Source organism: Haliaeetus leucocephalus, unplaced genomic scaffold (assembly GCF_000737465.1).
Source record: "Haliaeetus leucocephalus isolate CR32 unplaced genomic scaffold, Haliaeetus_leucocephalus-4.0 Scaffold730, whole genome shotgun sequence".
NCBI classification, from domain to species: domain Eukaryota; kingdom Metazoa; phylum Chordata; class Aves; order Accipitriformes; family Accipitridae; genus Haliaeetus; species Haliaeetus leucocephalus.
This window is the reverse complement of record NW_010973166.1, coordinates 1,743,396-1,757,968: the sequence shown is the minus strand read 5'-3', so window position 1 is coordinate 1,757,968 and position 14,573 is coordinate 1,743,396. Positions and strand designations below refer to the sequence as shown.

Genomic DNA, 14,573 nt, shown 5'->3' with positions numbered 1-14,573 from the left:
TGTGCTCTCCATCCCCCTTCAGACACTGATCCTGTCCAAATTAAATCCAGATTGATTCAAACGGGGCCCAGGTGTTTGCAGGAAACCCATGTCCAAGGGACCCCCTTTGTCCTGAAGAACACCTAGAGCTGCATACCAAGACTGCTGGGAGCTGGGCTGTTGCTTGCCTTGGGTGCGGCAGTACAAGTGATGGCACATAGGCTGAAACCAGACAGCAGGATGCCGCCTTGCAGTCTGTCACCTCTTCCTTGAAACATTCCTTTGAGTATATGGAGTACTTTCTCAAGCAACAAACCTCTGTTTTCTTAGTGAGGCCTGGGGAGAAGGATGTTGGAGCTGGAGGAGATGTTCCTGAAGACCTGAGATGTGATGAAAGTGGTCTGCACGCTGAGCTGATGAGTGAGCGGCTCAGGGACACCAGTAAGCTCAGAAACAATTGGCATTTGTCTATTTTGCTTTCTGGCTGTGTCTGAGGTGACGGAGCAGGTCCACGATGTCTCCAAGTAAGCCATCCTACAGGCGTGTGGCTCCAAGGGACAGCTGCCATGGTTCAAAAGGAGCAGAGGGACAGCTCAGGGGACAGAAACTGGGAGACACAAAAATGGTGGATGAAGCACTAGGTCTGTAGGAATTTGTTTCTCTTTTCTTTTCTTCAGGCCAGTTGGTCCCAGGTGCCACTTGCCAAATTTCTAGAGCTCTCTTCCTCTGAGCAGTGCTCACCCTGCCTCCCTCGCTGTGATGGGCCAGGTAGAGCTCGCTTGCTGCTTGGAGTGGCTGAGGGCAGTGAGGCATCGCAAAAAGCTTTTTGAGCAGAAGCCAGCCCTGTTCCCTCTCTGTCCCTCTCTGTGTTTTTCAGAGCTGATTTCCTCCTTGCGTGCCGGAGAGCCTCAGGAAGGAGAGAGGGAAAGTGAATGTGCTTGGGGTGTTGAGGGGGGGAGAAGAAAAAAAAAAAAAGACACGCTGCAACAGAGAGAGGGCCAAGAAAAATATTTAATCCAAACAATGAACATTGTCATTTCCTCCCACAGTCTGCATTCCCAGTCAACTTCCCTGGGCAAGCAGGGGGAGCCAAGAATGGCCGGGCTCTCTGCCTCACCAGTGTGAGTGTGCGTGTGTGTGCAAGGAAAGGGATGTGTCCTGGGGACACTGGGCTATAGTATCACTTTAACTAGCTCCTGCCGTGTCTGTGGCTGAAGGGACTGACACCAGCCCATTTTCTGTAGGGAAACAGTGGTTTGGAGCAATGTTGGAGGGATGTGGGCAGGGATGGGAGGGGTAATTTCCAGGGACCCAAGCTGGGGTGGTGGATGCATAGGGGCTTTAAGTGAACGAAACTTTTAACAAGGCTTTGGGCACTCTTCAAGTCCTCCCGGGGACCTCCCAGAGCTTTTGAAATATCTTGGCTAGTGGCTGAGGTGGGAAGGAAAGAAAGGCATCCAGCTGGGAGAAGCTGCCCTCTGCCTAGCTCTGGCCAAGGGCTGCTGCAGCCTTTTCGTGCTTTCCTTTCCCCACGCGCCCCTGCCTGCTCCTCCCACCAAGTGCAGCGGCTTGCACACGTTAGAGCCCTGAAGCTGCAGCAGTCTCCAGCCCTGGGGCAGCTCAAGGTCCATGTCCTGTGGTTCGGCGAGTCCTGGTTCGGGCTGACATCCCTCTGTCACCAAATGGGCTGGGGTTTCCAGCTGTGCTTGGTGAGAGCCTGGCCCTGGTTACTGCTACTTTCTCATTTCTGGTGCTGAGCACATGCTGACACTTTTGGAGGCTTGCTCTCAAAGACCTTGCGAGGCTCCTAGAAGATCACAAGCACAGCGAGGGGAGATACTTCCCCAGCAGAGGTTTATCGCCCAGCCCTGTCCCTGTCTCCCCTGCCATGCCATCTCCCTCCTGTCTCCTCCAACTGATCCTTCCACCACTAACGACTCATCCATCGCAAGAGCAGAATTCACAGCGGTGAAGCTGATGCACAAGGCGTGGGTCTGATGGCAGCCGCAGCTTTTCCAGGGCCAGTCCCTGCCTGTCTCCCCTGCCGAAATGACAGTTCCCCTGTTCCTCTGGAGCTGCTTGGAAAGTGACAGCTGAGAAGGACAAAGACACCTGACCCTCAGCTGCAGGGTCGCATGTGGTTGTCTCAGCATGCAAAGGATCCAAGGTCAATGCCCCAAATACCAATGCCCAAAGGGAAGGACGAAAGGACAGCAAAATCCATGCTGACTTAGAAGCAGCGTGAAAGCAAACTATGCACCCTGCTTGGATGGGAGCAGCACAGTTGCAAAGCCCAGGACCTGTGCAGCCTCCCAAAGGCTGGGGGGAAAGGAAACACTTTGCTTATTAAGGCTGGACCTCATTCCCTGAAACTGGGATCTGGGTTTTCTCTAGCTGTGGGCAGATTGAAATCGCAAGCACTTTCTATCCCAACGGCAGTGCAGGAGAGTCTTTTCAGCTCTTCAGTTACACAATTGACCGGGTGCTTTTTTCCACCTTCTTCCAAAGCATCTGGAATGGATCATCGCCAAAAGCAAGGTACTGGGCCTTCAGGTCTGCTCAACCAGAGGAAAACCTGCATTCCTGGGAAATAATGTTCATCAAATGCCTGTGATGCAGCACCAAAGTATGTATGATACGGATGGCGTCTGTGATTTATTCTTCATGCTCCGTCTTTCCCTCACTCTGTTGCACCCTTTCATGCTCTTTTGCAGTGAATCAACCTACACATAAGATGGATTTGAATAAAAGTGTCTGGACCCTGCCTGCCTCCCCAGTGGCACTGGGAGCTCCCTGCTGAGCAGGCCAGCAGCCCCCCAGGAGGGAGCCAGCCAGCTCGGCCCAGGCCCTGGGGCTCCGCAGGGATGGTGGAAAAACACCGCGTGGAGACGGTACCTCCTGCACGGCATCTCCTGGAAGCCTCGAGAGAAATGGCACTGCCAAGCCCTCTGAGATGCTTCTGCCTGGGATGTGGAGGGATCTAACCAGCCTTTCCCACATCCCTCCTTTGCCTGGAATATTCTTCCCTCTTTTTTTTTTCCCTTTAATTTTTTTCTCTTTTCATTTGTGCTGATTCCCGGCTTTGAAAGCGCGTGGGTTTTTAGCCTGTTTAAATTGCCAAGCACTTGATTCGTGGTTACTATTTTTATGCCGGCAGCGCAGGGCTTGGGCCCAGCAGTGCCAGATGCTGCACCTCCACGTGCTAACACATGCCCCGCTGAAGCTCCTGTCTGAATAAACAAGGAAGATGGATGGCGCGAGCGGGGAGATTCGCTGACACAGCCTGGCTGCCGCGGTGGCATACCACCTAGCCGAGCAGCTCCCTATCACTTAATGCGGTGTGAGGCGGTTGCAACAATTACCTTATTCATTTTTTCCCAATTTATACGAGCCATTTCAACCAGCCCTTTTTCCCCCCACACTGGAGGATGCATATTCTGGTGACTGAAACCCAGCTGGCCATTTTCCTGGATCACATCCATTGCCTTCGTATGGCATGGTTGGGCACTGGTGTCTTCTTTTTTCTTGTCAGCATCTTAAAACTTTGTCGGGTGTTCCTGCAAGTCACGGACCCAGGCAAACCTCCCTTCTCTCACTGCTGGCATTGCTTTCTGTGGAGCCCCACGGCCCAAGCACAGGCTGAACAGCGTCTGTACGGGTTTTCCTCTCCCATCACGTGCTCTTAGTAGATTGCATTGCCCATGTCCTCCCTTGCCATGACTCTTACAAGACTAAAATGAGACTGATGCAAGTACGAGGGTGCCTGTGCCCTCAAGGGTGATCCACCAGCACCTTACTTTGCTCTTTCTGCTTGCAAAGATGAAACCAGCTGGAGATTCTTGTCAAGGCGAAGCAATGGGAGTCGCTGTGTTCTCCAGGCACCGGGTGAGGAGCAGGGACAGCAGTCCCCAAACCCTGCGCCTGGCTCTCTTGAGCCTCAAATCCAATTAGTCATTTTTTATTTTCCCCTCATATGTTTTTCCAATGTAATTTGGAGCATGAGTTGTTAAGTTTCCCCAACAAGTGTTGCTATAGGAGCCTGTATTTGTTTAGGGTGGGGTACGGGCTCCGGCAGATTGAGAGGAGGGGGCAATTAGCCCTAATAAGTATAGAGAGAAACTGAGAGCCTCTCCTTCCTCATCCTGTCCCTGACTCTGTCCTCCCCCCACCTTTCACACAAGATCTGGAAATCATTTCAGACCTGTGCAGCCGGGATGGGCAAACCTCCCCATAATTGTATGGAAACTACCGAAGCAGCGGGTGTTGTTTTGCCAGTGAGTCATGACATATGGAGCAAAGCTCAAGGAAAAACTCCACTGCGTGGAAGGCTGCAAAAGCAAATCACACCCAGAAGAGCTCTTCTCTGCCAGTGACTCTGGCCAGTCCCCTGCCTGCATCCCTGCACCAGGCAGTCCCAGCATCCCTGTCCTGGATCTCCTGGTTCTCAAAGCTGCTTCATGGCTCAGAGACTTTCTTTGATCACCATCATTTAAGACCTACTGATGCTTTTCAATGGAAAAGGAGTGTTAACCTTGGTGAAATTGCACCCTGGTCTCCTCTGGACATGGTTTGCGACAGCAATGACAGAAGCCAAATCCCTTCTTGGTTTTGAGTGAGCTACCTAACCCAGCTGTGCCTCAGTTTCCCACCTGTAGAAAGGTGTGCTTGGTCGTCTTCTCTTGTGAGATCTTCCAGGAAAATGTGATCTTTCTGTGGCTGCCTGGATTTGGCCCAGGAACTGTGGTACTGATAGCACAGTCAGACTGGGTGGTTTGTCATAATCTGTTGCTACTTCCTAAAGTGACATTAGCCTGCATTAAGCCCATTTCTGTTCCTTGTGAGTCATGATGACAAAAAGCTACATCAGTTCCCTGGTTTTGGTATGGCTTTTTCCTGTGATTTATTGGCATTACCACCAGTCCCGCATGTTGGCTTTGGTGCCGTGGATGCAGGGCTATTGCAGAGTGGTGACATTTTTCAGCTGGCTGTCATTTGTTTTAGGGGTGCTATGGGCAAGTGTCCATCAAAGGCTTGGTCCAGGTATTTGCTGAAGCCCAGTTGTCGTTTGGGGCCACCAGATCCAGTGAAGCAGGTCAGCTGCTTCCATGAGCAAAGGGGTGGCCAGGTTTTCACCAAGAGCCCTTTCTGATGACAGCAGTCCTCCTGGAGGTTGGCCATGGTTGCTGGGCCAGTAGCTACCATCACAGAGCCTGGAGCGGGAAAAGCACTTCATTACTAATCACTCAGTTAATGAATGGCCTCTCCATTGTTAGCACATTCGGCTGTTGCTTGGCAGTGCTGATGTGTATCTGTGATAAATAAACCTTGGCTGCAGATTGTTCCTGACAGTTCATTGCAAGTGCTTCAGATGCATGTTGTTTGGTTGCACCAGTCGCACAGCATTGTTTCTCAGCCCTAGTTGGCTGCTTCCCAGCCCCAGTTGCTTGTTTCTCTTCTCTGATCAGATGACTCATGTAGCTAAACAACAATAAAATGGATTTTTGAATGGCTGCATGTGCCATTTAACATTTCTGGACGGAGAGCTGTTCTGCTGCAATAGCTTTCTGTTTCCATATTAGAGCTGAAAGTAAAGAAGACTTGTTAGTGATAGAGCATTTATCCGAGCTGCACCAAGGCAAGCTGGGATCTGCAAATCCCTGGTTGTCTAGGCAGACCTGACAGTGACTCACAGGAGAGCGGCAAAGGGCACTGGGCTGTGCCTTGCAAAGAACAGCCACCATTATTTTGGCAATGCAAAATCCCCCACCACTCAACGATGCAATTTCCTTACAGATGGTGAGATTTGGGCCACAAAGAAGAGAAATGAGGAGGAAGATGGCCAAAACTGAAGCTGGAAGGTGGCCAGGTTGCCACTATTTCTGGTTATCAGTAGGCTGGTGCCCTCTCTGCTCAATCAAGAGTTGGATTTTGCCTGCAGGGAGCTAGTGCTTAATGAAGATCCCTTCTGTTTGTCCCAGCTGGCCACCAGATAAGTAGCCTTGTAGTCCAACCCAGCAAGGTTTGGTGGAGTCATGTACTAGAGCTTCCAGTGGAGAGTCTAGAGGAATTTGGGGACATTTTCCTCAGGGTCAGAGCCAGAGCAAGAGCATTCTGAAAAAGGCATAGTCCTTGCAACAAAGGCTTGCCAGTCCTTGGCTTGCCTTGAGTGCAAGTACTTCTGGGAGACTCCTGACCTTGCTGAACCTTTCTCATAGTCCAAGGGAGACAAAGCACCTACCTCCCTGAGATTGATCCTCTAGCAGGATGCTCTACCAATCCTCATAACAGCCTCTCTGTACTTAGCTGCCCAAGACAGGTCACCAAGCTCAACTTCAGAGTCAAGCTCTTTTGGAGGAGGGATGTTGGAGAGAAGAGCTGGGTCAGCTTCTTACAGAGCCCTGCCCCAGCTGTGAACATGCAGAGAGCTGGATTACAGTGAGGTGGTGAACTGACTGCTAGGTGGGTGGCAATGGACTCTATGGAGAAGCACTGAGTGAGATGAGAATGGGGACTTGTGGCTTTCAGGTTGGAGCCCTCTCTAGCGATGCGGATTTGCTTTCTTGCTTCCTGACACAATTCCCTGATCCTTGAGATACAACTGCTGCCCTCCGAGCACCCAGTTCTCCATACACACCATCCAGAATACCAGTCTTCTGGTGCTCTTTGGCTTTGAAGAGGGGGTTGTGTATGGTGGAACTGGGCCTTAGCCCTTATCAGAGGTGCACAGGGGCCTTGCTGAGGACCTGGGACCTCTGCTTTTGGGGGCAACTTTATGCTTTTGAAAAACCCTTTTAGCAAAGACTGGTTTTTCTGCCTAGCCCTTCCAAGCAGACGGCTGGTGCGACACCATCAACAACCGGGCATACTGCCAGTATGACGGGGGTGACTGCTGCTCTTCCACACTGTCCTCCAGGAAGGTAAGTGAGCATCTTCTGTGGTGCTGGCCAGGATTTAGGATTAAGTGGTGATTGCTAGCCATGCTCTTTGGCTTTACTGGCCATGGAACCGAGCCTGCAATGCAATTCTCCCATGAACAGAGAACAAACCCATGATTTTAAACCAAAGCCAGCTGAAGCTGATAGACATCATCCCACTGATTAACAGCGCGGTTTGGACTCAGGCCAGCAGGACTGAAAGCTCAGCCCAGCTCCCACTGAGGTTCACGGGATTCCCTCTCTTTTTGGGAAACAAGTCCCAAAGGAATGACTTCCATAGGATGTAGTGCTAGCCACGGTGAGTCAGAAGTCACCTTGTCATATAATTGAGCAGTCTCAGGGGATTTTTGGTATGGTCCATTGGCGTCCGCTATAGGCTGTCTTTCCCTCCCAATTCTCCTGGGGAGGGAAGGAGGGAGGAATAGCGTGGAGGGAGCAACTTGGCATTGGGGTTGCACAGACCCTTCTTTGTCTCCCATCACAACCTCCCCTCCCACCTAACTTGCTATCCAGCACTCACAGCCCATCCTTTCTAAGCATATCCAACAGCAAAACAAATCATAGGGCATGAGATAATTTCTCACTGCAAAAATATGTGAATTTGGATCTTCTCATCTTTGTTGTGGAGCTTGAGTCATTTTTCCTTTCATCACACACATACACACAGGGAAAAGGAAAAATAAAATCCTGGGAAGATCTAGTTAAGATAGGAGAGAAAAGGCTTTACACGCAAGTGACGAGTGAAACCTCCACAGTGGTATCATGACATCTCGGAGCAAGGCACAGCTCTCAGGAGGTCTGAGACATCTGGATCTCGGGCCAAACTAAAGGACGAGTTCGCAGTGGAAGGTGGGGGGATTCAGTCCCATGGCTCTCAGGAGGTCCAGCCCCAGCTTGCATACCCCACAGGTCCCAGATCTCCTGTCGCACAAGCCTCCAGCACGTCTCTGTTAAGGCAGATGCAGGAATATGGGGTTTAAACACCAAAAAAACCACTCCAGCCTCTCACTGGCACAGGCTGTGAAAAATCAAATGTGCTTCCACAGAAAGAAAAACTCCTGGCTCTGAGCCTGGTGTGTATAAAACCTCTGGAGGAAACTTTTCTCAGCTCCCATGGCCCATGACTGGGCAACTGTCAACCAGGAGCCAGATGCTCTGCTGGTGCCCTCCCACCTTGCTCTGCTGCCACCAGCTAAGGTGACATAAGCTTGCTAGGCCACATACAGTTGTTATAGAGAAAGTAATGTGCAATGAGCCTCTCTACCTACATGGGATGTCTCAAAGCAGCACAGCTTGTGTGTGGCCCCAGACAGACCCACTGCCTGCCCCACTGAAGGCCATTCCTGCTTACACAGCCTCCAGCCTGCCTGGGTTTTCTTAATCCATAGTGCACAAGAACTGTATGAATCTACCCTGGCTCCTATATCAGGTAGTGTGGAGGCCAGCCTTTGCAGCTGGGAGCTTGGCTGAGTTCCTCCAAGAGGTGCAGAAGATGAGGTGTGTGCAGAAGGTGTATGCTACCTTCATGCTTTGCTGAGCCTGGAAGAGCCAGGAGTAGCTTGAAGGACAGGTCTGTGGGCTCAAACATGGACAAGGGGAGCTTTCTAACAGAGGCCAAAGTAAAACTGAAATCTAGAGGTGCCTCACCACTGCCAGCCCTAGCCCAAATGTCTCACACCCACCAGGGGAGACTTCTCCCTAGGGTTTGACATTTGGGGCACAAGACTCAAGCTGACGCTTGGCTGCAAAATTTGAAACGCAAGTTAACAAAAAGGAAAACACTAAGAACAGAACTCAGCCAGGGACAGCTTGTATCACAGCCCATTTCTTGTGAGCGCGGAGCCTGGCAGTCTCTACAATGCCAACAACATCAGGGCACAGCCCAAAGTGTCTGTCTGTCTGTACCTGGGTGGAGAGGGCTTGCAGAGGCGTAGGGGTGCCAGGAGCTAGGGATCTCAAAGCAGAGGCTTACATCTCCCTTTGGTCCCCCCAGGTGATCCCATTTGCTGCTGACTGTGACCAGGACGAATGCACGTGCCGTGACCCGGCAGCCGAGGAGAACCAGTAGCGGCACCACGAAGGGCCTCTCTCGGTCAGGCGAGCGCCGGAGGAGCGAAGGGGCAGCAAGGGGGGCCGCTGCGGAACAGTGGGGTGCGAGGGGGCAGGAGGCATAAGGAAGAGCCAGGCAGGGGGATGGTGACCGCACACGGAGGCGATGGGTCAAGGCCACCGAGCAGCCAGCGGGCTGCGGCACGGGAGGGCAGGCGCATGGCGGTCCCCTCCCCATCGCTGCTCCCTCCCGAACCCAGCCAGGACACGGGGGCCCAGTGCACACTCAAGGGGCTCAGCCGAGGGTCTGGCACCACCTTGGCCATGCGCTGGGCTGGGCTGCACGCCAAGAGCCTAGGTGCTGCCACGGATATTTGTCCTGGTCCAGCATCTGGGTGTCTGTCTTTGCTCTGGGTTTTGTCACTGTTCACCCCCCTCTGCTGTACAGGCTTCTTTTAGCAAGGTCGAGGTAGTTGTGATCTCTCTGCAAATATTTAAACTTAATTATATATATATATACATATATATAATATATATATAAATATATATTATATTTTCTTTGCTCTTGATGAAGCTGAGAAAGGATATCCTTTGTCACACACCCATGCTGCTGTGAAGTACAACCATTGGTAAAAGCGCAGGTTGGGGTGGGAGGAGCAGGGAATTCCCTCTTCCTTGCTGAGAGGGAGCTGGAAGGAGGACAGAGAAGCCAAACACCCAGGCCACGCCAGGAGAGAGCTCCCCAGGCAGGCAGCATGGAGGCTGCAACTTCGATGTTCTCTTGGCATCTTGCAGGCACGAAGTTTTGCCCTTGGGATTTGCCAGTGCTTTGCTTTGCTCTGCTTAGGACCCTGCGTCGGGATTTTGAGGTCGAGAAGAAATGCTGCTGTGCCCTTGCATCACTCCAGCAAGCATGGCAGATTTGGTGAACGCTGCTGCCCCAAAGGGCACCGCAGATGCCTGTCACCCATTATTTCAGGGCCCTGTGGGAAGGATTACGTGTCCATGGGGATCACTGCATGGTCAGTAGGAGCAAGGACATGCAACAGTCCCTCTCTGCCCCGCTCCCCCTGGCCACTGTGCACCCAACTAGACGAGAGACTTAGTGTGCAACTCAGAGTAGCTGTGTGATGGTCTGACTGAAGGACGATGAAGCGGTCCTGCTTTTCTTTCCCACATCTCATTTCCAAACATGAGCTTCGACAGTGTTGTCAGCAGTTCTCAGAGGAGATCAGACCCTGTAATGCAAGGAGAGACAGGACCCAAATGACCTGTCAGGAGACTTTGAGCATCATCTTTTCCCATTGAGATTTTCCTTATTACTATGTCTATGGCCAAGCCTTTCATGGTGGATATACAGTCGCTGACTTTCATGAGTCTCTTTCTCCTGTAGGCACTAAGTGAAAATCTTCAGATCCACTTCTAGCCCCAAAGAAGCCCAGCTAGAAACTTTGCCCCCCCTTAGTTGATTCCCAGAAGCTCAGCTTGGCAGCCTGGACCCAGTCCCATAGAGGCAGCAGGTAGGGAAGGTGCCTGGCTCCAGCTGGGGTTATCCCCGATGGTTTTGTGCTGCAAAGAAGCAGAGAAAAGGGATAGAAAGAGGAGAGCAGAGAAGGGACCACAGAGTAGAAGCATGGACCCCCGTGTCCACGGGTCCAGCTGCAGGTTGGGACCAAGAGACCCAAGGCTGCCCCGCTGCATCCTCCCCCCATGGCCTGTGCTGGTGGAGGCAAGCTCCAAGCCAGGGTTTGTCCAGTGTGGGAGTGATGGAGAGAGGGTGACACGGTGTGGAGAGACCGGGGATTTTCAAGGCATCCTTTGGCTTTCGCTAGCTTCCCCCCCACCACCACTTTTTTTTGTCAGGCATCTCCTAAAGTTATGTTTTGCTGGAGGACAGGAGTAGGGGCAGAGGTAGGGGCCTGGACATCCCACCAGCGTCCAGATGGGAGCTGCCTTGTCCTTCTCCAGGCCCTTTCCTGATCCCAAGTGTCCCCATCACTCCACGGTGGGTCACCTCCTGCCTGCCCTGGTCTAGGAGAGGATGTGGGGTGGGGGGACTGGGCGATGGGCCCCATCTCCTCTTGCAGCAGGGCCTCACTGACATTTCTGTTCCCGTCACGCACAGGTGACAACATCCCGGGGTTATCACTCAAATGCATTGTCAGTTTGGCAGAGCGCTGCAATTTTTTGACAGAGATCTACTTTTCAATTAAAAAAACCCCCCTCAAACAACCCAAGGAAATTTTAAGAAGGCCCTTTGAGACTCTTCTAGCCACAACAACATCCCCAGGCTGTGCAGCTCGGGCAGCCCGTCCTGCTCCACCAGCACAGGGAAGGGGAGATCCAGGGATCCCAGCACAGCAGGAGCAGGGGGCACAGCAGCCCCCAGATGGTGGGGACATGGGATGAGGGTGACACGCAGAGGGAGAATTTCAAGTCCCAGCATCTTGCCATGCCAAACCCTTTCCTGCCTGGTGTCAGCATTACCTGGATGCCTATGTGTTTAGACACCAAATTTTTAGCCTTTTGGCATGAAAATCCTGGTCTCAACAACAGCTTGTCCCTGCTCACCAGTGGATGCAGGGAAGGGACCATATCCCATGGACTGGGGAACTGGGCGGGGCCAGGGGTGCTGGCTTGACTGATAGACATATGTGCTTTTCATGAATGGGTAGCTTCTACGTACTGAAATATTGTTCTTCTATAGCGACACTGAGTGGTTTTTGTCCCTTAGGGTTTTATTCACAATGGAGGCTGCTGCTATTTTTATTTTTTTGTATTTGATAATTATTTTTTATAAAAATCTATGAAAAATAAATAATCTTCCCATCCTCCACCTCTTTTGCCTCCTTGCTTCACCCAAAGCGGGGCCAGGCTGGGGGAGGGAGGTGGTTCAGCTGCTCCCAGCATCCTCGCTCCCGCATGCCCTCCTCTACCCCAAACTACAGACTCTCCCAGCACTGTGCCAGCGCAGTGGGAGAGCTCTTTTGCGTTTTGGGCTGGGGACACACACACCTCCAATGCTGCCCCTATTCAAGGCTGCCACCCAGGCAGTTTTTGCTGTGCCACTAGCTGCAAGGACACTTTTGCACATGGTCTTCTGCTAGTTATGCCACAAACGGGTCCAATGCCAATCACTTTTTGTAAATAACCCACCTTAAAGGTAAGGAAAGAGTATCTGTGTGTGTTCACACCCCACCTCCCTGGGGACAGGGACCAGGGGATGGCTCACACTAGAGCCAGAGAGACATGCCATGTGGCACCCTGGCAAGAGAGTTAAAACCAAAGACAATAAAAAAAGTTGCTTAAAGATTGTGGGAATTTATTATTTTTTTTTAAGCAACCAGATAAGCTTTGTACATATGGACTGGGAAACACAAAAAAGCCCTGCGCAAGGTGGGTGGCCCTGCCACAGTGCCCCTGCAGCCAGCTCCAGCCTCTCCAGTGACAGTGGTGAGCCCAAGGCACCCAACTCCATTCACTTCAGTGCACCACCGGCACAAAGCATGACAGGGACCGGGGCAAACTTATTGCATAGTACCAGCTGAACTGCCTCCTGTGGACATTCCCAAATCCCACAAACATCCCATGTCACCAAGGCAGGGGACGTTCATAGGACCCCTCATGGGTTAGGACTTTGCTTTGAAGCTGCCCACAGCTGTCCTGCTCTGTCCACTTGGCTGAATCAGTGTTTCTGATGCTCTGGAAAATGGGATTTGCAGCATTCGATGAAGCAACCATCCCATGGAGCCTGCTGCAGCCACAGCCCTGTGTGTCCCCAGCCGTACCTGAGCATCCCCTCTGGACCAGAGGCACCTGGACCATCTGGGCCAGGTTTGGAAGTCCCACGCTAGAAGGCTATCATGCCAGTGACACAAGGAGGAAGAGCATACGGCTGGGGGTCAGGAGGCTTTCTTTGTGGCAATTCCTGACTCCCAGTGGCCCCTAGGAAGCTAGGTCTCCCACGATGCTGGGCACGGAGCCACCAAGCCACAATGGCCTGCAGTGGCCACAGCTGGTGACTACATCTGCAATGGGACCAGCCTGCCCTGTGGTCGCTTCCTCAGGCCCGCAGGGTTGTTTACTGGAAGGGAATACTGCTTTTTATAGACTTTGGGTAAAGGGAATTTTTCTTCTTCCCACTGCTACCTTTTCCACTGTTCAGGTGTTTTGGTGTCCATGTCACAGTTTTTTTTCCCTTTCCTTTTTTAAGACAGTTTCAACTGAACAAATAAAATGGCCCTGAAAAAAAGTCAGGTTGGCTTCCAAGAGCAAGCAAACACGAATGGCAGCTAACGAAATCCAGGCTGCGTTTTTTGATGGACCAGTTCTGGGGACATTTCAAGCCTCTCCCCACATCAGACAGGGACAAGATGGTCCCTCAAGTAGCCCCTTTGCTGTTTCACACCTCAGCACAGAGTTTGAAAAGACCAAAGCCATGCTAGGAGCTATTTCTCTTTCCTTCACCACGCACCTTGCTTGCAAGTGGTGAAGGTGAATTACGGCTGAGCAAGTAGAAAGATTAGAAAGGACTGAAAAACACAAGCACCTGAAGTGGGTTAGGGGCCAGGGGGCTGCTGGACCCCGGAGGGCAATGCCAAGGCTATGGAAAGCAATGAAATCCCAAATTTCCTCCTGCAGGGTTGACCCAAGCACATCAAGGGCCCCAGAGAGGAGTGATGGGCTGAGAAAATGGAAGGAAAAGCCCCTAACACGGGGTGCCCAGTGCTGCACTGGTGGCTAGGCAAGCAGGGAGCACCCGGGGACGTGGAGCTGCCCCTGCCAGCTCCAGGGCAGCTGGGTGCATTGCACAGCCTTCCCTCCTCACCGTGGCCGGGATGGCCTTCCCGTCACTAGCAATCAAAGCTGTATGTACACGGCCCTGATTGAAACAAGCTGAGGTGCTTTGGTTTTGTGTTGCTGCTGGAAGCAAGTGAGGCCCCGGCAAGCCCTTGGTCCTTCTGGCTGCCTGCACCAGAGCAGCTGGGGATGGCAGACACAGGGGCATGCAGGCAGGGCTGCAGGAAGGTCTGCCTCCAGTGCTGGCCCTTGCACCATGTCCAGGGGGTTGGGGCTGGGGTGGAGATGCCCAAAATCAAAGGGGGTGTATTCCTACTAGGGTCAGTCAACTCATCCTGAGTCTCCCTCTTCATTATCTTTGATTTCCTTTGTCCTGTCTTTAAACCCCACTCCCTCTTCTTTCAGCCATCTCTGATGGCCACATGCCTCCCTTTGCTCTGCACTGGCCTCTCCTTCAATTCTGGTCTTTGTACGGCCTCTCTCATTGCTCCCCAAAAGAGGAACCACATCTGGTGACATCAGAAGTCCTCTCTGGGGCAAAGCTCCCCACATCATGCACTTCCACCAGGGCCAGCTTTGCTCTATGAAGGACGGTGCATTAAGGGGCTCCACAGCTCCAAGCAACCAGGACCCCAGTTGTATGTCTTGCATTTAAAACAAAAAGAGCAGCTGTCTATGGGACTAGCCAAGTGAAGAACTGTTTTCCCATCCTGTCCCCCTGTTTCTGCCCAACACCCAGCCTCAAGGCAAGATGCGCCAGCTTCTGCATCCCCCAAATGATGAGGACGTGCGGTTGAGCAGGGTGGTGGC

At 52.2% G+C, this 14,573-nt stretch overlaps 1 protein-coding gene across 1 annotated transcript in view; it reads left to right on the top strand.

Annotated features, from left to right (window-relative positions):
- The window catches only part of PAPPA2 (pappalysin 2), an 88,291-nt gene extending 79,309 nt beyond the window's left edge, over positions 1-8,982 (top strand). The window contains exons 19-20 of the mRNA XM_010580724.1: positions 6,798-6,896; positions 8,908-8,982. Coding sequence (XP_010579026.1) covers positions 6,798-6,896; positions 8,908-8,982 — 174 coding nt within the window. The remainder of the gene's footprint in view (positions 1-6,797; positions 6,897-8,907) is intronic.
- The last annotated feature ends 5,591 nt before the right edge of the window (positions 8,983-14,573 follow it).